This window comes from Telopea speciosissima, chromosome 4, assembly GCF_018873765.1.
Source record: "Telopea speciosissima isolate NSW1024214 ecotype Mountain lineage chromosome 4, Tspe_v1, whole genome shotgun sequence".
Taxonomy (NCBI): domain Eukaryota; kingdom Viridiplantae; phylum Streptophyta; class Magnoliopsida; order Proteales; family Proteaceae; genus Telopea; species Telopea speciosissima.
In genome coordinates, this window is record NC_057919.1 from 66031224 (window position 1) to 66054732 (window position 23509).

At 46.2% G+C, this 23509-nt stretch overlaps 2 protein-coding genes across 2 annotated transcripts; both read left to right on the forward strand.

The window, feature by feature from the left end:
- The first annotated feature begins 349 nt into the window (after positions 1–349).
- LOC122659555 lies at positions 350–13653 on the forward strand. The gene is made up of 2 exons (XM_043854657.1): positions 350–909; positions 13599–13653. The coding sequence occupies exons 1-2, from the start codon at positions 350–352 to the stop codon at positions 13651–13653; spliced, it is 615 nt and encodes a 204-aa protein (XP_043710592.1).
- Positions 13654–16977: 3324 nt separating this feature from the next.
- LOC122659556 (Werner syndrome ATP-dependent helicase homolog) lies at positions 16978–17607 on the forward strand. Its single transcript, XM_043854658.1, has one exon. The coding sequence runs from the start codon at positions 16978–16980 to the stop codon at positions 17605–17607; it is 630 nt and encodes a 209-aa protein (XP_043710593.1).
- Positions 17608–23509: the final 5902 nt, after the last annotated feature.

Sequence of the window (23509 nt, forward strand, 5' to 3'; positions counted from 1 at the left end):
ATCAAATCAAACAAACCAGAAATCAGATTGACACCTTTGAAAAATTAACTATACTAACACAGTTACACTTGAGTTGTCTACCAGTGGGCCTTGTGGGAAGCCAGCCAAGGAGACCAAACAAAAGTTACCCAGTTAGTTTCAACTTTCAATGTAGTAATTTTTAATAATTTAAATCTTTTTCTATTAATTAATAGTTCCAACTTCAAAGTCCTTAAAAATAATTTCAATCCTTTTCTTGGATAGTTACTTGAAAGATAATTCTCTGCCTTCCAAAAACCCTTTTCTTGGTTGTTCTGTTTTTGTCTTTCTACCCATTCTTCTGGAACCCTAGTTTTGATTCCATTCGAAAATGAACGAAGACAACATCTCCATCCACGAACACTATAGTGGGGGTGTCCGTCTCCCTCGTCAAATGTTCACTGTTAACGTATTCGGAAAGAGGGTATACGCTACTGTCACTTGCAGATCCTCTGTTGTGAAGAAATGGATTTACAAAATACGCTTCGAACGTCGCTTCAAAAAGGACCGACTCATAGTGGGTCTTGGTGTTCAATGGTGTCCAAATCTGTCTTACAGAGTTGCAGCAACTCTGCAATTATGTGTTGGTCGCCAGTGCCTCGTCTTCCAAATCATACACGCAAATAACATTCCTCGAATTCTGAGGACTTTCCTCTCCGATCCTTTTACTACTTTTGTTGGGGTTAGGAATTATGTTGATTTTGATATGCTTAAGAACAAATACAACCTGTATGTGACTCGTATCGTGGAACTTGGTTCGATGGCCAACAGTAGGGGTGCTTCGATGGAGACGATGGCGAGCGAAATCCTTGGTTTTCATGGAATCAAGAAGCCTGAGTTTATTGGTAGGAGCCGCTGGGACGATCGGGGTCTTACAAAGGATCAGGTGCAGTATGCTTGTGTGGATTCTGATACATCCAATATTCACCGGGCCAATCAACGATCGCCACGTGTCACAGGTGACCTGTTCCATAGCCAAGGAGAACGAACCGGGTCCCAGCACTCGGGCGCGGCCTCACCCAGGCGCGGCCACCACTCGGGCGCGGCCTCACCTAGGCGCGGCCACACATCAGGGCGCGGCCTCACCCAGGCGCGACCACCCCTCGGGCGCCGCCTCACCCAGGCATGGCCACCCCTCGGGCGCGGCCACACATCCGGGGCGCGGCCTCACCCTAGGCACGACCTCACCTAGGCGCAGCCTCACCCAGGCACGGCCACCACTTGGGCGCGGCCTCACCTAGGCGCGGCCACACATCCAGGCGGGCACGGCCTCACCTAGGCGCGGCCACACATCCAGAGGCGGCCTCACCCAGGCGCTGCCTGCACCCAGGCATAGCATCGTGGGCACGTGAGGTGGGGGCTACCCATCTACGATCCGATCGTATCGCTAAGACTCATGTCACTATCAGGACTCTAGACTGCCGCTTAGAGGTCACGTCACCCAGACGGATTCAAGCACCAAGGACGTTATCACCACACGCGGGTATCTATCCACCAAGGATCCTGATGCCACCAGGACACTCCCTCCCACGGGGAGATGGCCAATCAGGATAGAGCCCCGTTACCCAGGGCCTCTATCCACTCAACGGCACAATCGCCATCAAACTGGGACTCTCCACACCGCCATATGCTACTATAAAAGGCAAGGTACACAACCCCATCAAGGACATCTAAACTCATACTGAATAATCACTATTAATCTATTTGCGCCAGGAGATCTAACTTTGGCATCGGAGAGCCCTAGGCCGGAACCACACCGGTTCTCTCTGTTGACCCCTTGGTCCACTTGCAGGTGACGGCACTCGCAGGACCGCTCGACAATTTCTTGACGCAACAGATTGGCGCCGTCTGTGGGAACGACGCTAGCCATTACAACTACTAGCTCGCTTCCATACTCATTCAATGGCACGAAGAAAGACTACCACCACCAACAACGGAGCAAGGAATGGATCCCCACCCCCAAAGTGCTCTCGCCGCAGAGCCAACGACCAGGACCATGTCCCTCTGGAGGAAGAGATCCCCCTTAATGACCAGTTCGTGATCGCCGAGCCCAACAATGACGAGGCCGACGATGTGGTGGTGGAGGTGACACCTGACCCCAATGCTCCAGCCACTGTGGGTTAGATCAACGACCTGCAACGACAGATCCTCGATGAACAACGACTCTTTCGAGAATACTTGACGCAGCGTGCGACGTCTCACCGTCGAAGGACTTCACCATCAACAAGGGTGGAGTCCGTACCTCGACAAGAGCCGAACCCGAGGAGATCATCTCCCAGGGGCATTAGATCAGAGAGACTAGCACGACAAGCGACCTCCACTCCACAGCGGGGGGAGCCTTCCCAGCATCCCAGGAGAACAAGGGACCTCTCGCCACGGTCAAAACGTGGGAGGACGCCAACACCCAGGGCGAGGGTGTCTAGCCCGCAGAGATCGGTCCGGAGGTCTATGTTTGACGGACTACTGGAAAAAAGTCACATACCACGACGAAGCCGGACCTACAGAGAAGAAAGTCCCTCACCTTCACGACAGGATTCATAACGGCGTGACCATTCCCCATCCCACCAATACTCAAGGCGGGAGGGGACATCTAGGAGAGAGCGTGAACGGGGTCGCAGCGAACGTCCGGCCAGGCGTGGGGGGCAGACACGGGACGAGGAGCTCGATCAAAGACTCCGCGACCTGGATGAGAAGCTCGAAGGGTTGAAGAAGCAGACCAAAGGCGAGACGCATTCCATACCTGGGCAACACCCCTTCTCGGCAGAGATCATGTTAGCCACACTACCTTCCAGGTTTCGACTACCCACCTTTGAACTCTACAGTGGTACCACTGACCCCAATGACCACATCAACTACTTTAATGGCATGATGACGCTGTATGGGGGGTCGAACGTGGTCTCCTGTCGGGCATTCTCGGCATCCCTCAAGGGAGCAGCCACATCATGGTTCTCCAGGCTACGACCGAGATCTATAGGCTCGTTCGCAGAGCAATGCGAACAGTTCGTCACCCGCTTCCAAAGCAGCGTCAAGCAGAAGAAGACCACCGTCAATCTACTGAACGTGGTACAGAATCCTGGGGAATCTCTCAGGGAATACGTTACCAGGTTCACCAAAGAGTCCCTGGAGGTTCGAGACTTGGATGACCAGACACAGCATGCAGCCCTAGCAGGAGGTATTAGGGACCTGGACCTGATCAAGGACCTGGCACGTCATGAGACCAGGACTATGAAAGAGCTCTTGGAGCGGTGCAACGAGTTTGCAAATATAGCTGAGGTACTACAAGCTAGAACAAAAATAATCGAGGCCAAGCCACAAGACAACAAGAGGTCAGCACCTGATGACCGCAAAGAGGGTAAGAGGTCGAGGACAGAGCGCCGACAAGAGAAGGGCGACCGCCCATCTAGGAGGACAGACCACCGCCCAGAGAGAAGTGAGAGGGCAAGCACCCCCGAGTTCACACCACTGAACACCACCAGGTCCCAGATACTCATGCAGATCCAGGACCGTGACCTACTCCATTGGCCACGACCCATGCTAGCAGGACCAGATAAGCGAAACCCTAACAAATACTGCCTCTTCCACAAAGAGAATGGGCACGACACAGAGGAGTGCTATCAATTGAAGAGAGAGATAGAACAACTGGTAAGAGCAGGAAGCTTGAACAAGTATGTGAAGGGGAGACGTGACAACCGCTCAGGCCAAGGAGATAGAGGTCGCGACGGAGACAGAGTGGAACCGAGATGAGAAGAAAGAAGAACAGATCGAGAGAGAGACCGCCCAGAAGAGCGGTGGATGCAACAGAACCTAGTGGCACCAAGGGACCTCCTATCCTCACCATACTTGGAGGACCGGGACAAGAGTCCACCAGAAAAGCTAAAGCTCATGCCAGGTTCGTGGGAGTGGCAGAGAAGCCCAACAAGATAGCCAGGACCGAGGCGGTGATCTCCTTCTCGGATGAAGACCTAGAAGGACTAAACTTCCCGCATGAAGATGCCCTAGTAGTACAGGTGGAGGTAGCCAATCGACCTGTACACATGGTACTGATAGACACAGGGGCGTCTGTTGACGTACTCTCCTTAGACGCCTATTGACAGTTCGGGTTCAGGGACGACCAGCTCAAACCAAAGCCCACTTATCTCCATGGATTCTCAGGTGCCACCGCCTCCATCAGAGGTACCATAGAACTACCCGTCACCTTCGGGGTACACCCTCAACAAGTAACCATCATGGTGAATTTCATGGTAGTCAGGTCCGTGGTGTCCTTCAACGGCCTCTTAGGGCGACCATCACTGACAGCCCTTAGAGGAGTCATATCGCCACTTCACCTAAAGATGAAGTTCCCCACCAAGAATGGGGTAGCCGAAGTCCGAGGAGATCAGCGGAAAGCAAGGGAGTGGTATGCCAACTTCATGAAAAAGAACAATGGCAACACCCGTGGAATGGCACTCTGCCTAGAGAGCATGATCAGTGACCAGAGAGATGAACTGACAGAGAGAAGGGGAAGGCCAGTGGAAGACCTCATCCCCTGGCCCCTCAGCCAGGAAGACCCCTCCAAGGTCGTTCAGGTTGGCTCACTGCTAAACAAGGAACAGAAAGAAGGGCTTGGACACCTCCTCCAAGCGAACATGGATGTCTTCGCATGGTCGATCTCCGACATGCCGGGAATACCACGTTCCATAGCGGAACACCGACTACATGTCGACCCAACCAGGAAGCCTGTTCAACAGAAGTGGCGTAACTTCGCCCTCGACTGACAAGCAGCAATCAAGGAGGAGGTCGAGAAGTTAAGCCAATCAGGGTTCATCAGAAAGGAGAAGTTCCCAACCTGGCTCGCCAATGTGGTCATGGTACCAAAGCCAAATGGGAAGTGGAGGATGTGTGTCGACTATACCGACCTGAACAAGGCATGCCCAAAAGATGAGTACCCACTGCCCAGGATCGACCTACTGATCGACGCCACCGTTGGCCATGAGATGCTGAGTTTCATGGACGCCTACTCCGGATACAACCAGATCCTCATGTATGAGGATGATGAGTCTTACACCGCATTCCGGACGGACAAAGAGAACTACTGCTACCATGTCATGCCGTTCGGGTTAAAGAATGCAGGGGCCACCTATCAGAGGATGGTCAACAAGATGTTCGAGGAGCAGATCGGGTGCAACATGGAGGTATACGTGGATGACATGCTTGTGAAAAGCATCCACGCCAACCAACACCTGATCGACCTAGAGGAGGCATTCGCAGTACTGAGGAGGAACCAGATGAAGCTAAACCCTGCAAAGTGCGCCTTCGGCGTAACGTCCGGAAAATTCCTGGGGTTCATGGTCTCAGTCCGTGGAATAGAAGCCAACCCATCCAAGATCAAGGCCATCCAAGAGATGGCACCTCCTCGAACGGTCAGGGAAGTGCAGAGGTTGAATGGAAGGGTCGCCGCCCTTTCCAGGTTCGTGTCATGATCAGGTGATAAGTGCTTACCATTCTTCAAAACATTGAAGAACCTCCGAAGCCCTAAAGATTTCACATGGACGGAAGAGTGCCAGAAGGCGTTCGGAGAATTAAAGGAGTACCTAGAGAGCCCACCACTACTTGGGCGACCAGAACCTAACGAAGAGTTGCAGCTCTACCTGGCTGCCACCCCTATCGCGGTCAGCGCAGTACTGTTGAAGGAAGAAGACAAAGTCCAGAGGCCCATCTACTACGTCAGCCATGTCCTGATCGATGCAGAGACCAGGTACACTAGGATCGAGAAGGTAGCCTATGCATTGGTAACGACAGCCAAGAAGCTACGACCATACTTCCAAGCCCATACCATCATAGTCCTCACAGACCTACCCCTGAAGAAGATACTGCACAAGCCGGAAGTCTCCGGGAGATTGATAGCATGGGCGGTGGAGCTAAGTGAGCATGACATCAGGTTCCAACAAAGGACAGCCATCAAAGGCCAGGCTCTTGTAGATTTCATTGCAGAGTGTACCCTGTCTGAGATCGAGTCAGAAACAGGGGAGCCGGAAGAGAAGGATCACGGATCGTGGGACATGTTCGTGGACGGGTCGAGCAATGCGGCAGGAAGCGGCGCGGGTCTCATATTAACCAGCCCCGAGGGATTTCGTATCCAATATGCTCTTCGATTCACCTTCCAAGCATCCAATAATGAAGCAGAGTACGAGGCATTGCTAGCTGGACTCCGGGTGGCCAAAGCCATCCAAGTCACACACCTATCCACCCGGAGTGACTCCCAGCTCGTGGTGAATCAGGTGAATGGAGAGTATGAGGCGAAAGATGAAAGGATGGCATCATACCTAGCACGTGCTCAAGCATTGATCGAGGGTTTCGTGAAGTTTGAGATGGTTCAAGTTCCCAGGGAGGAGAACGCCGCCGCTGACGCCCTATCCAGGCTAGCCAATGAGGAACTCTGAAATTTGGCCAGCGCAGTCTATGTTGAGATCCTGCATGAGCCAACGTATAAGGAAAAGCAAGTTAACGAGATCATGGAGGGACCTAGCTGGATGGACCCTCTACTCAACTACCTCTAGAACGATGTCTTACCGGAAGACAAGGCCGAAGCAAGGAAGATCGGGATGAGAGCGCAAATTACACCGTCCTAGGTCTGATCGTAAAGCGGGGGCAACAAGCACCACTACTCCGGTGCCTAGGACCCAAGGGGGCAGAGTACGCCCTAGCCGGAGTCCATGAGGGGATATGTGGAAGCCACATGGGGGGACGAGCCCTAGCCTACAAAATCCTCCGCCAGGGACTATACTGGCCACGAATGCAAGAGGAGGCCATCCAATATGCCAAGAAGTGCGAGCAATGTCAGTTGTTCGCCCCAGTACCCCATCTACCCGCCACCAAGCTGACATCAATCCTCAACCCTATACCTTTTGCCATGTGGGGACTAGACATCTTAGGCAACTTCACCGCAGCACCGGAAAATAGAAAGTACCTGGTCGTCGCAATCGACTACTTCACCAAGTGGGTTGAAGCTAAACCCTTGGCCAAGATAATAGAGACAGAGATGGAGAAGTTCGTCCGCGACGACGTCATCTACAGGTTCGGGGTACCACGGATCCTCGTCTCAGACAATGGAAAACAATTCAACAACCCTAAATTCCAAGCATTCTGTCACAGCTACAACATCGACTATCGGCCTGTGTCGGTAGCATACCCACAGGCCAATGGTCAGGTGGAGGTCACCAACAGAACGCTACTGGAAGGAGTCAAGAAAAGGCTAGAAGGAGCCAAAGGCAAGTGGGTAGAAGAGCTACCAAGCGTCCTGTGGGCATACCGAACTACAGTACGGACGCCCACAGGAGAGAGCCCATTCCGCCTAGCATATGGCACTGAAGCATTGGCGCCGGTAGAGGTCTGCGCCATGTCCCATAGGGTTCTGCACTTCAATGAACGTACCTATGCCGATGGACTGCGGGCGAACCTAGACTTTATAGATGAGGTCCGCGAGAGAGCACTACTAAGGAACGTCGCCTACCAGCAACGTACTGTCAGGTACTATAATGCCAGGGTCAAGGAAAGGCTATTCCACCAGGGAGATTTAGTACTACAGAGGGCAAGTGCATCACAGCCACAGAAGGCGGGGAAGCTGTCACCCAACTGGGAAGGACCCTACATAGTCTCCAAGCAGATACGCCCAGGGACTTACCGCTTGAAGACTTCAGGGGGCAAGAAGGTAGACCGTACCTGGAACTCACTATACTTGAAGAAGTACTATCAGCAGAAGTAACAACAGCGGAGTTTGGCACCACCAACAGTAGCAGTAGATGGCATTACAATTTCAAGGATGAATTGAAAAAAAATTTGGGAATACTCGGCTTCTTCTACTACTCAACTGAGGCTTTATGCCTAAGGCAACATGCCAACATTGAGGCTTCATGCCTAAGGCGACATGCCAATACTGAGGCTTCATGCCTAAGGCGATATGCCAACACTGAGGCTTCATGCCTAAGGCGACATGCCAACACTGAGGCTTTATGCCTAAGGCAACATGCCAACATCGAGGCTTCATGCCTAAGGCGATATGCCAACACTGAGGCTTCATGCCTAAGGCGACACGCCAACATCGAGGCTTCATGCCTAAGGCGATATGCCAACACTGAGGCTTTATGCCTAAGGCGATATGCCAACACTGAGGCTTTATGCCTAAGGCAACATGCCAACATCGAGGCTTTATGCCTAAGGCAACATGCCAACACTGAGGCTTCATGCCTAAGGCGACATGCCAACACGGAGGCTTCATGCCTAAGGCGATATGCCAACACTGAGGCTTTATGCCTAAGGCAACATGCCAACATCGAGGCTTTATGCCTAAGGCAACATGCCAACATCGAGGCTTCATGCCTAAGGCGAGATGCCAACACTGAGGCTCTACGCCTAAGGCGATAACCAACCAAGGTCCGAGGATCACCAAGGCACGACGCCACTAATAAAATCCTATGACTACCAAGGGTCAGAGAGTATCAACGTGCAAACAACCACCAGGAGACAATGCAGTCAAAGAAAATCAAAAGCGATCACATAGAAAAGTCATAGTATTTACAAACTCAAGTTCAAAAAAGGAAAAAGGTTGAGACGTCTACAGGATCCGTACAGCCGTGAGGTCAAGGGATCACAGAGGGATGGGTCACCTCCGACCTAGCAGGGGACATCATGTCCACCTCAAGAGGACGCGCAGCAGCACCCCCCTCAGGCAGGACAGCCTCCACCTCTGACACCGGGACGCTCTCCACCACAGCTACACCCGGAAGCGCCGCAGCAAACTCAGAGAACCCTAAAACAGAGAAGTCATAATCGGGGGTCACCTCCAGGGCACAAGCGGCTAAGTCCCAGACCCCTCCCTCATAGGCGGGCTGAAGCTGCGCCTGATACAGCGTCGAGAACGCAGAGGATGCCTGGAACTCAGCCACAGCTCGCACTCACCTGCAGATGCCAGCTCCGCCTCATGCCTTCCCCTCAATGAATGAAGCTCCTCCTCCAAAGCAAGAACCCTAGCCGAGCTCTTGGTCGCACCAGCAGAGGTCACACGCAGCTCCTCAGACACCTCTAGGAGCTTCCCGGATGCCACCGCGAGCTCCCCCGACACCCTCTGCGCGTCAGCCTCGGCCCTCTCACGGGCATCGATCTGACCCTGGAGCTCCCTCTCCACGTCACGCAGGGTGCGCTGTATCTGCACCTCACGAGAAGCGTGACCCTCTAGTCGAAGCACCGCCTCAGCAATACGGTGATGGACCTACAATCAACATGGCAAGCGATAAAACATTATAAAAATAAATGGAGCAATGGACATGATGAGACAGAAAAGGAATAACTCACCGAAGCCATATCATGGTAGAGGGTCTGAGCCAGACAAGCATCGCTAAGCCTCTGCAAGGCCATCCTCGCAGTAGGGAGCCTGCCCCTATCCACCCACTCCCGCGACACGCCTGCTTCGGCCAAGGTCGAGCCCTCAGGCACGCCCAAGGTGATCACCAGGGACTCACCCAGCGTGGGAAGATCAGTTGCAGTATCGCCAGAGGAACTCACACCTTTCCCCTTGGAAAGGGGCAATACAGAAGATCTGGAAGGAACAACGGAGGGAGGCAGAGGCACAGAGCCTGAAACGCCATCGTCACCAGGAGAAGTATGGGGAAGGAGGACCCGCACGCCAGAGCTCGTCACACGGGCATGTCCTGGTCCCCCCTTCTGCTTCACTCCAACAACCACAGGCGCAGAGGCACCACTAACGTCGGTCACTCCAGCAGACGGACCACCCTGAGAAGCGGCCTTCCTCCGTAGATTGCCGCGAAGTAAACTGAAGTCCGGACGCGTATCCACTGCATAGACCGCCCAACCAATCAGATGACATACACATTCAAATACCAACATGCCAATCAAGTACAAAAGACAATGCTCTTACCAGGACTCAGCTTCCAGAGAGACAGGAAGGCCTCCGAGTCCAACTCCTGGACGTGGAACAGATCGCGACCCAGGCATAGCTTGAGGGAGTCACCCTCAAATTCACTCAGCTCAAGCCCCTGATTGACCCTCTTAAGGTCAATAACTTCCCTAACGGTCCGTAATGGGCATTGGGGGACCGTGGAAAAAAAGAAGCGATCCCTCCAATACTTCACGTGACTAGTGATCCCCGTGAGAAGCTCCACAGAGGCATAGGGCCCCTTGAGCCCGCGGTGAGCAAAGTGATAGCATCCATGGTTCCCCTTCTTCAACAGATAAAAGTGGGAGAAAAGGGGAACAGTGGCGGCACGCTCCAGGCGGGCGAAGAAGACATAAAAACCCAAGATCACCCTCCAAGAGTTGGGTAACACCTGCCCAGGGGTGAGGTGCCAATGCTCTAACACTAACTCGACGAAGCGAGGGATAGGAAGGCGAAGGCCTTGGAGAAAAAATGAACGGTAGAGACAGATCTCACCCGCACGGTGAGAGAAGGCATACTCGCCAGGCCCAGGAGCACGCAACATGACCTCGGCGGGAATATGGAACTCCTCACGGAGGGAGACCAAGTCAGAAGGTGACAAGATGCTAGCAACAGGGCCTAACCTATCAGCAGGACCGGCGGCTGAGGATGCCGCCCCAGAGGGCTGATGATCCCTACGGGGACCGGAGACACTAGAAAGTCCCACTCCTCCATCAGTATCACTAGGGGAGGGTATAGAGGAGGGAGTGCCCACAGAAGAAGGCGATCCGGGGGAACGCTCCTCTGAAGATCCAACCCCGACTGAAGCAGGGCCAAGGTCACCCGGGAACGACATGAAGGACAAGAGGAGAATGAACTACTTACTCGAGAAAGCAATCTCCCCGAAGCTGGCAAGAAAAATGAAAGGAATGCCACCTGCAAAATATAAACAGCAGATCCATCACATACAAGAGGAAGAACAGGGAAGGAGAGCGAGGGTCCATCACACCCACGCCGCGGCCACCATAGACGTGGCATCACCGGGCAAGGCGCGGGCCACACCCGCAAGGCGCGGCCACACCAAAGAGCGGCCACACCCAGGCGCGCCCACCCAGGCGGCCACACTCGCAAGGCACTGCCACACCCAGGCCTGGCCACCCCAAGCGCGACCGCCCCAGCGCGGCCACCCCAGGCGCGGCCACCCCAACGCTGCCAGGCGGCCACACCCACAGGCGCGGCCACCCAGGCGCGGGCACACCCGCAGGTACGGCCTCACCGAGGCGCAGCCTTATCGAGGCGTGGCCTCATCGCGGCCTCACCGAGGCGCGGCCACCCCCACAGGCGCAGCCACACCCGCAGGAGAGGCCTCACCGCGGTCTCATCGAGGCGCGGCCACACCCGCAGGCACGACCTCACCTAGGAGCCACCCTACAAAAAAAAAAAAAAAAAAAAAAAAGAGAAAAAGAAAGAAAGGGGATCAATTTACCTCAGAAAAAAGGCGACCGCGTGGAAGGACAAGCACACGGCGATGACGTAGCCACACCACGAGGCACAATCAAGGGATAGAGGTCACAAGAGGCAAGACACTCAAGCCAAGCACCACTCAAGCCTTCCAAGCAAACCAAGGCACCAAGAGAACACAACCCAAACACAAAGACCCAAAATCAAGCAAAGTGGATACTAGTGGAGGTGACCCAAAAACAAGCACATGGTGGGCACCAAAGAGAGGACAAAAGACAAAAAGGGGAATGCAAAGGAGGAATTAAAGGAGAGCAAAAGGGGAGACAAAAAGTAAGAAAGAGAAATGAGAAGTGAAAGAAGAGAAAGTGAGAGGAAGGAACATATACCTACAAAAAACAAAAAAAGAAAAAGTGTAGGAGGAAAGGTTTGAACCCCCAACCTCTCCTACCTCATTAGTGGATTTACAGACAAACCCCACAAGGAAAGTCAATTCGCAGCAGACCCTTTACTATGCAAAGGCACTTACTCTCTTGGACATCCTATCCCAAGAGAGTGGGGGGCAAATGATACATCCAATATTCACCGGGCCAATCAACGATCGCCATGTGTCATAGGCGACCCGTTCCATAGCCAAGGAGAACGAATCGGGTCTCAGCACCCGGGCGCGGCCTCACCCAGGCGCGGCCACCACTAGGGCGCGGCCTCACCTAGGCGCGGCCACATATTAGGGCGCGACCTCACCCAGGCGCGGCCACCCCTCGGGCGCGGCCACACATCCGGGGCGCGGCCTCACCCCAGGCGCGGCCTCACCTAGGCGCGGCCTCACCCAGGCGCGGCCACCACTCGGGCGCGGCCTCACCTAGGCGCGGCCACACATCCAGGCGGGCACGGCCTCACCTAGGCGCGACCACACATCTAGGCGCGGCCTCACCCAGGCGCGGCCTGCACCCAGGCACAACATCGTGGGCACGTGAGGTGGGGGCTACCCATCTACGATCCGATCGTATCGCTAAGACTCATGTCACTATCAGGACTCTAGACCGCCGCTTAGAGGTCACGTCACCCAGACGGACTCAAGCACCAAGGACGTTATCACCACACGCGGGTATCTATCCACCAAGGATCCTAATGCCACTAGGACACTCCCTCCCACGGGGAGATGGTCAATCAGGATAGAGCCCCGTTACCCAAGGCCTCTATCCACTCAACGGCACAATCGTCATCAAACTGGGACTCTCCACACCGCCATATGCTACTATAAAAGGCAAGGTACACAACCCCATCAAGGACATCTAAACTCATAATGAATAATCACTATTCATCTATTTGCGCCAGGAGATCTAACTTTGGCATCGGAGAGCCCTAGGCCGGAACCACACCGGTTCTCTCTGTTGACCCCTTGGTCCACTTGCAGGTGACGGCACTCGCAGGACCGCTCGACGATTTCTTAACGCAACAGATTCTTATCTTTCTTTTGAAATTGGAAAGAAACTGAAAGCTTGGAATTACCATCCTTGAACTGCTAGATATTGCTTTTTTGGGGGTTCGACGACTTTGGATGTTCTCTTTTTGGAGTCTTGATAGGATGGATGATCAAGGGATTCTGAATCTGCTGGATCTTAAACTCTTCTAAAGGATTCTTGTTTCTTAGGTCTTTGTGTTTTTTGAATGACTGTTCCAAGGATTCGGAATGATGAACCCTACCTTGCATAGTTTTAGAATGTGAGATCTGTAATTTGAATCATACTCATAGAATGCCTAATTCTAGAGATTTTTCTGAGTTTTCAGTTTCTATTGTAGAAAGTTTATCTTGATTTGATGATTGAAGATGGATAATTAATTAATCTATCTCCACTATCACATCCAAGAACTTGATTCATCATGAGCTGAACTCATATATAGTTCCGTCCCTTCGCATCAACTTCTTCCTCTTTTCTTCTTCTTTCTCGTAGCAGCTCTCCCATTAACCACTGATTAGTGATTACGGCCGCCACCGCCTACCATGGAACACGGCGCACACGAAAGGAGGGCAAAAGAAAAAAAACGTCAGGGTAGCGCAGCAGGGCCGTTCAGTGCACATAAGCTTTGTACACTTGTACACGTTATCTCCCCCACTCTCTCACTTTTACAAGAAAATCGGGAGAAACATTGATATCATTTTCCCAAGTCATGGTTTTCACTTTTAATAACTGATTTTCTATTGTTTTTTAAGGTATGTAAATGAACAGTTGAAATCCGTTTCTGTATTCCTCTTCGCATCTGTTTAATATTATTTGAATCCATCTAAAAATTAAAGAGATACGGATAAGCTATAGCTATTCGAAAAACTATTTTACATGTAAACGAATAAAATATTCGATCCGTATCCGTGTTCATATCTGTTTAACACTATCCGAATCCGTCTAAAAGCTAATTGGATGCAGATGCGGATATAGCACTATCCGAGTTGAATCTGATCCGTTTACATCTTTAGTTTTATCCCTTGTCCGTACGATTTCACCAATATGGTAACATCATGGTATTGAGATCGAGGATTTACAATACCGATACGTTTTAGGTGATACGAACAATGCAATACCAATTTAGTTGTAATTAAATACCCTTCACTATCTTCAATGGAGGTGTGTACAAAAGAAGGATTAAATTGCTCAATCTCTTATCACCACTCAAATGGTTTGGGTATTGTTAGGAATTATTTAAAATTCTATTGGTCATTTTAGGTGTACCATATATTGAAATTTTCTCATCATCTCAGCCATTTAAGTATTTAAACTATGAAAAATTAATTTTATCCAGTCCAACCATTGAATAGATAAGAAACCATATAGATTGGCCATCTATCAAATTCTGTACTTGAACTCAATTATGTGGTTTAATGAATTTTTTTTTTTCAACCATTCAAATGTTGATTAAAATAGCCTTGTACATTATATAGTGTGGTATAAAGTTTTAGGACAGTTTTCCTCCACCCATAGAGGACGTTCACCCATCATCCTAGGGTTTTAGTATGTTCCAAAACACCTTCCCGATATCTATTCCCGCCCTCTCACACCCCATGATGAATGGACCGTGGGTAGAGGGAAACTCAATCCAATGTTTTATGATTGAAATTTACCAAATGAATTAATGGTGATGTTAGCAACATGGGCATATGATGAAGACAGAAGAGTTGAATGTGTGACTGGCACCAATCAAGTGTGCTAGTAGTTGTCTTTATTCTATGGGAAAAGGAACCCTAACCGGTGTTGCGCCTTGGACTGTACATGGCTCCAGGCACAGTCCTATGCAAATTGATTGGTACACTCCTAGTGCTTCCCGCCTTTCCAGGGGGTGTGTCGATCATTTTGCATGCGGCTATGCCTGGCCCAGCTACACACCGAGGCACAACACCAATTAGCATTTTTTCTCCCATCTTCTATTTAGTTTAATATTCTTGTATTGGTCCCTAATAAGTTTAATTGTTTTAATGATTCTTATATGATAAGACCGATCGAAACCAACCGAAAAAACCCGGACCGAATCAAACAGATTCTTATCGAATTTGTTTTGGACTGGGGTATGAATGGACCGGTTGAAAATTGCATCGTATTGAATCGACCGATATCTAAACCGGAAACCTAACCGAATGAAACCGATAAAAAATATTGTGTATACGGTTATGAATATGTGATTTTTTTTTTTGGGTAGAGAATAGGTGAATTGATTTTCCATTGATTTCAATATTAATGAGAAAATTTCTAGTTATATGGGAAATTGTTATAAATCAATGAGAATGAGGTTATGGGTAGGGAAATTGATTTGTGTTTCCATTGATCTCCTTGTTCACTATACAAAATTAGTTGGAGATATAGTCAAATGAATGATTTGATAGTAGGGGAATTTTACGATTTCAATTAATATTAGCTATCTTTCCTTTACAATTAATGATAAATAATTATATAATTTGTAACAATGATTTCACTACAAACTTTATTTATCCATTGAATTCAATAATAGTAACTTCCTTTTACTATTTATTCATCTTTGTTCGGAATTCGGATTACAACATGAACATATCAAATCAGTTTTCCTATTCATGGTTGTTTATTTGTTTGATTTGGGGATGATGAATTAAAATGTGTTCGGCGAATCTTTCCTCAGTATAAGTTATGAATGTAAGATTTCATTGTGGTTCAAATCCAAAAACAAATCGATCTAAACTGGTAATTGATACACTTAATGCACTTGCTTGTGTAATGACTGACAACTTCTCATGTATTTTCCTGAGAAAGATACATGAAGGCTTATTCTCAAGAAACACTACATTTGTAATTGAAACTTCTTGCATAATTATATCTTAATGTTTTCAATGTAAAACTTACTTGATTTAGTAAGTGACATCGATCTTAATCTAATGCCTATTTGCCAAGTCTTAATTAAAAGCTTCTTAGCTACCAAGGTTCCTTAGTCATTAATTAATATATATGGATTTATTTAATTGGATGACACAATATAATATTACTTAACTCAAGGGTTTCAATTAAAATTGAAAATAAAAAACCGAAATCGAAACTAGCTGTTTATGATCTAATCCAACCGAAAACAATTTGTTCCATTTTTTGGTTTATAAAACTGAAAACTTTTCTCGGTTTGATTTCATGATTGAAACCATCAAATTGAACTGAATAGATTAAATCATATTCTTTTTTTAATGTTTTAATCAATATAGATTATAAATTTTATTCTTTTTATTAAATTTTTGGAAAAATTTAGTAGATTAAGATCCTAACAATAAAGGGGTTTGTTTGTTTGGATGAAGATGTAAAAAATTGTTTGAAACACTTAAAATAGGACCCAAAGTGAATAGTGAACCGAATAAAAATCAAACCAAATCAATTTGTTTTTTATTTGTAAAATAGGCTCTTACTCAGTTTTGGTTCAAATTAATTATATCTTAAATCAAACCAAACCCAAAAACCAAAATCAGATTGACACCCTTAAATTAGCTATACTTGCGAAGTTATACTTCAGTTGTCTACTATTGGACTCGGCTCCTATCCAGCACCCTACCTGGGCTGCATATGCAACACCAGACACAGTGAGGTGTGAAAAGATCGCTTCACCCTTGCCCAAGTGCCTTCCCCAAGCAAGGGTGAGGCGATCTTTTCACGCCTCACCAAGTCCGACACTGCACATACAACCCGAGCAGGATGCTGAACAAAATCCTTTTGGGTCTACCAGTGGGGGAAGCCAGCCTAGGCCCTAGGCCAAAGAAAGTTGGCCCAGTCAAGTAGTCAACCCTTTAACTTTAAGCTTTTAAAATTTGGTGGGAGAGAAAAGAAGACACTGGAAGCCGCGACTCCCTTACCAGTTACCATATCAAATGTCTTGTACGGGAAACTTTTATAGTTTCAACTTTCAGTGTAGTAATCTTATTAAGTTCCAACTTCAAAATCCTTATAAATAGTTTCAATCCTTTTCTTCAATGCTTCCACGGTTACTTACTTGGACAAAGAAAAATATATTTCTCTGGCTTTCTGTGTCTTCCAAATCCTGCTTTTTGCCTTTCTTTCTTCTTCTTCTTCTTGTTGAACCCTAGTTTTGATTCGAAAATGAACGAAGACAACATCTCCATCTACGCCCACTGCAATGCGGATGGCCATCTCCGTCAAATCTTCACTGTTAACGTATTTGGAAAGAGGGTATACACTACCGTCACTTGCAGATCCTCTGTTGTGAGGAAGTGGATTTACAAAATTCGCTTCCAACATCGCTTGAAAAGGCACCGACTCGTGGTAGGTCTTGGTGTTCAATGGCGTCCAAATCTGTCTTACAGAGTTGCAGCAACTCTGCAATTATGTGTTGGTCGCCAGTGCCTCGTCTTCCAAATCATAAACGCAAATAACATTCCTCGAATTCTGAGGCGATTCCTCTCCGATCATCTTACTACTTTTGTTGGGGTCAGGAATTATGTTGATTCTGGTATGCTGAGTAAAGATTTCAACCTGTATGTGAATCGTATTGTGGAACTTGGTTCGATGGCCAACATTAGGGGTGCTTCGATGGAGACGATGGCGAGCGACATCCTTGGTTTTCATGAAATCAAGAAGCCTGAGTTTATTGGTAGGAGCCGCTGGGACGATCGGAGGCTTACAGACCATCAGGTGCAGTATGCGTGCGTGGACTCCAATCTTTCTTTTGAAATTGGAAAGAAACTGAAAGCTTGGAACTACCGTCCTTGAACTATTTCCTTAATTACTACTACTGCAACTGCAAGCTAGATATTGCTTTTTTGGGGGTTCTCTTTTTTGGATTCTTGATGGGATGACCAAGAGGGATTCTGAATCTGGATCTTAAACTCTTACAGAGGATTCTTGGTTTCTTTGGTCTTTTTTGTTTTTTGAATGACTGTTAAAGGATTCGGAATGATGAAAGAATATAGACTATAGTTGAAATCTGTAATTTGAATCATATACATAGAATGTCCAGTTTTACCTGTACAGATTTTCTGAGTTTTCAGTTTCTATTGCAGAAAGTTTATCTTGATTTGATGATTGAAGATGGATAATTAATTAATCTATCTCCACTGTCATATCCAAGAACTTGATTCACCATGAGCTAAACTCATTGGAACAAAACCTCAGTAATCTATATTGTTCGTTGGACTGAAATTTGTTTGATGGTCTGAAGAATCATGAAGACAGAGGATTCTCAAACTGATTATTTGGAAACCGTGTTCGATCTATTTGAATCGAGGATCTTTTGAGAATTGGCCTTGCTTGCTTGGACTTTTACAGATTTATTTGATATTTGTTTAATGTGTTAAATGATTTGGAGAGGACTAATGGTTTCATTGGTGAAGGCCGGCATTGTCACTCATTCTTGGGTCATTTAGTTTCTCATCCATATGTCCACCAGTATAACAGTCTCCCCCCCCCCCCCCTTCCCCCCTCTTGCCCTTGTGATTCCTATCTCATCTATTCAAATTCAGCTTTATCTCACAAGCCAAAAAGGCCATGGATATTGATTGCTATGCTCTGAATGCTAGTAGAAAGCTTATTCTTGTTACCATTGAATTTCTCTTTCCTAGACCTATTTTTGGAATTGGGGGCCTTATATATATATTTTGTATAGAGAGGGGGGGGGGGGGGGGGAGAGGTACCAGCCAGGAGACTCGAACTCGAGACCTCGTGGTGAGCATGGGCATGAAGCGCACCATGGCTCACCAATTGAGCTAGGCAGTTAGTTGTTGGTTCCCTAGACCTGTTTGAGTTGGTGAGGCCTTTGCTTTTTCTTCAGTTACCCTTCATTCAAACTGTAAGGTTCTAATCCAGTGTATATTTTATGTTTCTTTCCAACTTCACTGTCATAGATATCCACCATAGTTGTTGACATTTAGTTATTGCAGACTTGTTTTGAACACTGCTCTTTTATACATATAAGCAATAGGAAGTAGTTTTCTGTTGGGAAGTGTGGCCTATGCCAACACTCCCATGTGTCTATCTCTCTCTTCCTCAAAACAAGGGGACAAAGATGTCTTTTCATATGGAGAAGAGGGAGATAGAATAATAGACTGATGGGAGTGCCCGGACAAAGTTCTTCTTCCCATTTAAGAATGACATTCCCCATGTCATTTCTAAATGGACAGTTTCTTACCCACCAACATTAGGGTCTTTGGGGGTACTCCTTTCCAGAGGCGATTCTAAAGCTTGTATACATGCATTTGCCCTTTGTGGCCTAATAATAATAGCAACCCCTTCAATGGGGGTGTTTGTACCCAAAAAAAAAATGTTTCTGTAGTATTAAGTTGCCCAATCCCTCCACTCTAATAGTTTTGGTATAGAATTATTTTAAAATTTATTGGCCATTTAAGGTGTTTGCCGCCATATATTGAATTTTTCTCATCATCTCAGGCATTTAAGTATTTAAAGTATTGAAGATTGATCTATCCATTCTAATCATTGAATAAATAATATGGTAACCAAGTATTGATCCGGATCCGGACCGAATACCCGATTTCAATCTAGATCAAATTTAATATGGTTAAGTCATGGATCTGAAAATGGATCTATAATCCGGATCCGGATCTATCCACCTATCTGGCGGATCTATCTGGATCTGGATAGAATATCCGTATTAAAAATTAACATAAAATCCTAATATTTTATTAGGTTTAAAAGACTCTAGTTGACACCTTGACGGTTACGTGATTAACTTAACCCTTCAATTCACACTTCTTCTTCTTTAGTCTTTACCGTTTCATCTTCCCCTTCTTCCTCTTTAGTCTTTATTGTTCCAATTTGATTAATATTCTTTTTCAATTAAAATATTCTATCAATATATCTTTTACTCGATATATTTTGATCTCAAACTTTTGCTTTGCTTTGTCTCGTGAATATCATAACCGAACAAGAACTGAATGGCATAACCGAATTTAAATTGGATATTGTAACTGGATGTAATAGCCCGATAAGATCCAAATACAAGAACCAGATTGTGATCAGATCCGAACCGAAATCGTTCAGGAAAGGTTCTGGTTTTCAATTCTAGAACCGCTTCGGGATTTGGTACAGATCTGGATCCCATTGCCACTACTTGGACCTGAATTGGATCTGGACAGAATACTCGGTTTCATATCCAATTAACATCCTTACATGTGTCGAGCAAAAGATGTACGATAACCTATGATTTCGGTTTTGTTGACGATTTGAGTAAACAATTCTGGTCCCAATTAGGAACGAACTTATTTGTAAAATCCAATAAAATAACCTGATGCAATTGGGCTTGAACCACAGCATCTAGGCCCAAATTATGATTGAAAAATAAAAAACACTTTAAAATAAGTTACATGGTGCAAATCCAGGATCCAGATCCTCTACTACCGAGCTGCCCGGTAGGATCGTGCTGCCCAGACACGATGAGACGCAATGATCGCCTTACCCCCACTAGGGCAAGGCGCTCGGGTAGGGGTGAAGCGGTCATTGCGTGCCTCGCCATGTCTGGGCTGCACGATCCTGCCAAGCAGCTTGGCAGTAGAGGATCCAAATTGTAAATAGAATGCCAGGACTAGTTGATTTTTCAACCGGTATATCACGTATATTGGTTCGGTAGTGTATCGGTTCAAAATCAACAATTTAAACGATTTCACTTTTTAAAATAAAAAACAAACCGTTTAATTTGGTTTCTTTTTTTTCTTTTGGGTAAATGAACCAATTAGTAAACGATTATTGAATACGGTTCAATTCGATTTCAGTAAACGATTTTAGTTTATAATTCTCACTGTTAAAATTGATGGCAATGGTTAAGGGATTCCTCTTTCACTAAAACTTGATTGGATACCTTCGTCGATGTTTTACACTGTTAATTCTATTAGAATTTCTAAGAGCTCAACTTGAATATCGTGTACCGATACCGAAACCATACCACTTATACAATACCATACCAAATAAATTCAATATGATATCGATATGAGATACTTGTACCGAGTTGATATTCGATACGATATCAATATGGACAAAACAATAAAAATGAACCACACAATACCGAATACCTATACCGATCTGTACTGAATAGATACGATACGATATGTATATGTATAGTGTACCAGCCGTACCAATACCGTACCGATTGACACCTAATAACATGTGGATAGTGGCGTGGAAAGGATAGGTACAGGTGACAACATTTGGTCGCCGTAGGATTTTGATTGCTGATGGTGTAATTTCATACGTGGCATGGCATGATAGTGGACCCAATCACCCCGAATCTAGCAGCAAATCTTGTCTGTTTTTTATTGGTTAATTTGGTAAATTGATTGATATGTTGGTTAAAGAGAAGAGAAAGAGAGTTAGTTAGAAATTGCCCAAAACACTGAATAGACAGCTACCCACTCCTACAATTCCTCCTGTAGATCGAAATGGATTATTTATTGAAACCCCTCATCTCTTTCATTCTCTATGTAATGTAAAGACACTCCCTCCGGCCTCCTCGATCCCTACTCTCACTCTCTGTCTCTCTCTCAATCGATCGATTCCTCTTGCTGCTGCTTACCTTACTCGAAGATCGACATGTTAATGGCTTCTCGATCCAGCAATTGTAATTCTTGATCGATATGATGCTGCACTTGCATAATTTTGTTGCTGTTGTTGTTGTTTATTGATTGTTATAAACAATCAATAAACAGCAACAACAACAACAAGATCATGCAATACTAGTGTAGCAGAGATCTTCGAAAAAGAAGACTACTACTACTACTACTACTACTACTACTACTACTACTACTACTACTACTACTACTATGTTGATTCAATGCTTACACTACCAGTACGTACGTACAGGTTAACGATGAAAACTATTAATATTTTATCTTTTTAATTGTTTTTTGCTTTTCAGTTAAATATGTTTGATAGATTTTAATCATAAATTAAACATTGTTCCTCTTAATTTTCTGTGCAATTTTCTCTTATTCTTCAAATGAAACAGCGATGGTTCGGGCTAGGATTGACAGTTCTGGGAATTATCTTCTTGATTAGATACTCTTCTTGTCAGGGTTGACTGAAGTCCACCATGCAGTTCTTGATGATGAAACGCAGATCGAAGAAATTTGTTTGATGGTCTGAAGAATCATGAAGAAGATAGAGGAGGATTGTCAAACTGATTATTTGAGAATTGGGCTTGCTTGGACTTTTACAGTTTTATTTGAATCTATATTGTTAAATAAATGTGTAAAATGATTTGGAGAGGACTAATGGTTTCATTGGTGAAGGCCGGCATTGTCACTCATTCTTGGTATCAGATTCAGCTATATCTCACAAGCCAAAGGCCATGGATATTGATTGTTATGCTCTGGATGCTAGTACAAAGCTTATTCTTGTTACCATTGACCATCTCTTCCCTACCTCTCTTTTAGTTGGTGAGGCCTTTGCTCTTTAAGACTTGATCTTCAGTCAGCAGTAAAGGCTGTTCTGAGCTGTGTTACCCTTCATTCAAGCTGTAAAGTTCTAATCCAGTGTATATTTAATGTTTCTTCCCAACTGCTGTCGTACATATCCACCCTAGTTGTTGACATTCACTTAATACAGACTTGTTTTACTTGTTTTGAGAACTGTTCTTTTATACATGGGGACGATGTTCTCTGTGTCGCAGCGCAAGCTGCACCCAGACACATGGGAATGGTATTTCTACCATTCAAGGAGGCAGAGCAGTCATTTTGCCCACCCCCAATGTGTCAGGACATAGCCTGTGCCCCCGACACAGAAAACATTTAATTGGCCTTTATATATATATAAGCAAATTTGAGAATGACGTTCCCCACGTCATTTCTAAATGGGTAGTTCCTTACCCCCCACATTAAGGTGTTTGGGGGTCTCTTAATTACCGGAAGATATTCTAGAGCTTGTATACATTGTTTTTTACCTTTGTGGCCTAATAATATCACCCCCTTCAATAGGGGTATTTGTACTCAACAACAAAAAAAAAAAAAAAGTTTATATAGGATTAAGTTGCCCAATCACACCACTCAAATAGTTTTGGTATAGAATTATTTTAAATTTTATTGATCATTTAACGTATTCCCTGACATAGGTTGAATTTTTCTCATCATCTCAGGCATTTAAGTATTTAAAGTATTGAAGATGGATCTATCCATTCTAACCAGAATAAATAAGAAAGTAAGAAACCACGTAGATTGGCCATCTATCAAATTCTGAACTTGGACTCAATTATGTGGTTTCTAGTTTTGTGATGAAGCCTTTTAGAGTACCCCCCCCAAAACAAAAAAAAAAAACCCCCGCAAAATTATGTGATTTGTTGAATATATAATTTTTTTTTTCAACCATTCAACTGCTGACTAAAATTAGCTTAACAAGACGTAGACAAGAGAACCAAACCCTCTCCCTTTTCATTTATACAGTGGAGAACTCTGGTCTTTCTATTTTTTTGTTTTGGGTAGAAGTAACTTTGGTCCTTTCACCCCTAGAGAGAAGTCCAATGTCACAAATACGTACAATTAGGGGTATCAAACGGTCAGTTTGGCTCGGTTTCGATCGGGTTTAAAATGGTTTCGGTATGGAAATGAGTGAGACCACAATTAAACTGTTAAGGAACTTCAGTTGTCAAGTCGGTTTCGATCCGGTACGATTTTGG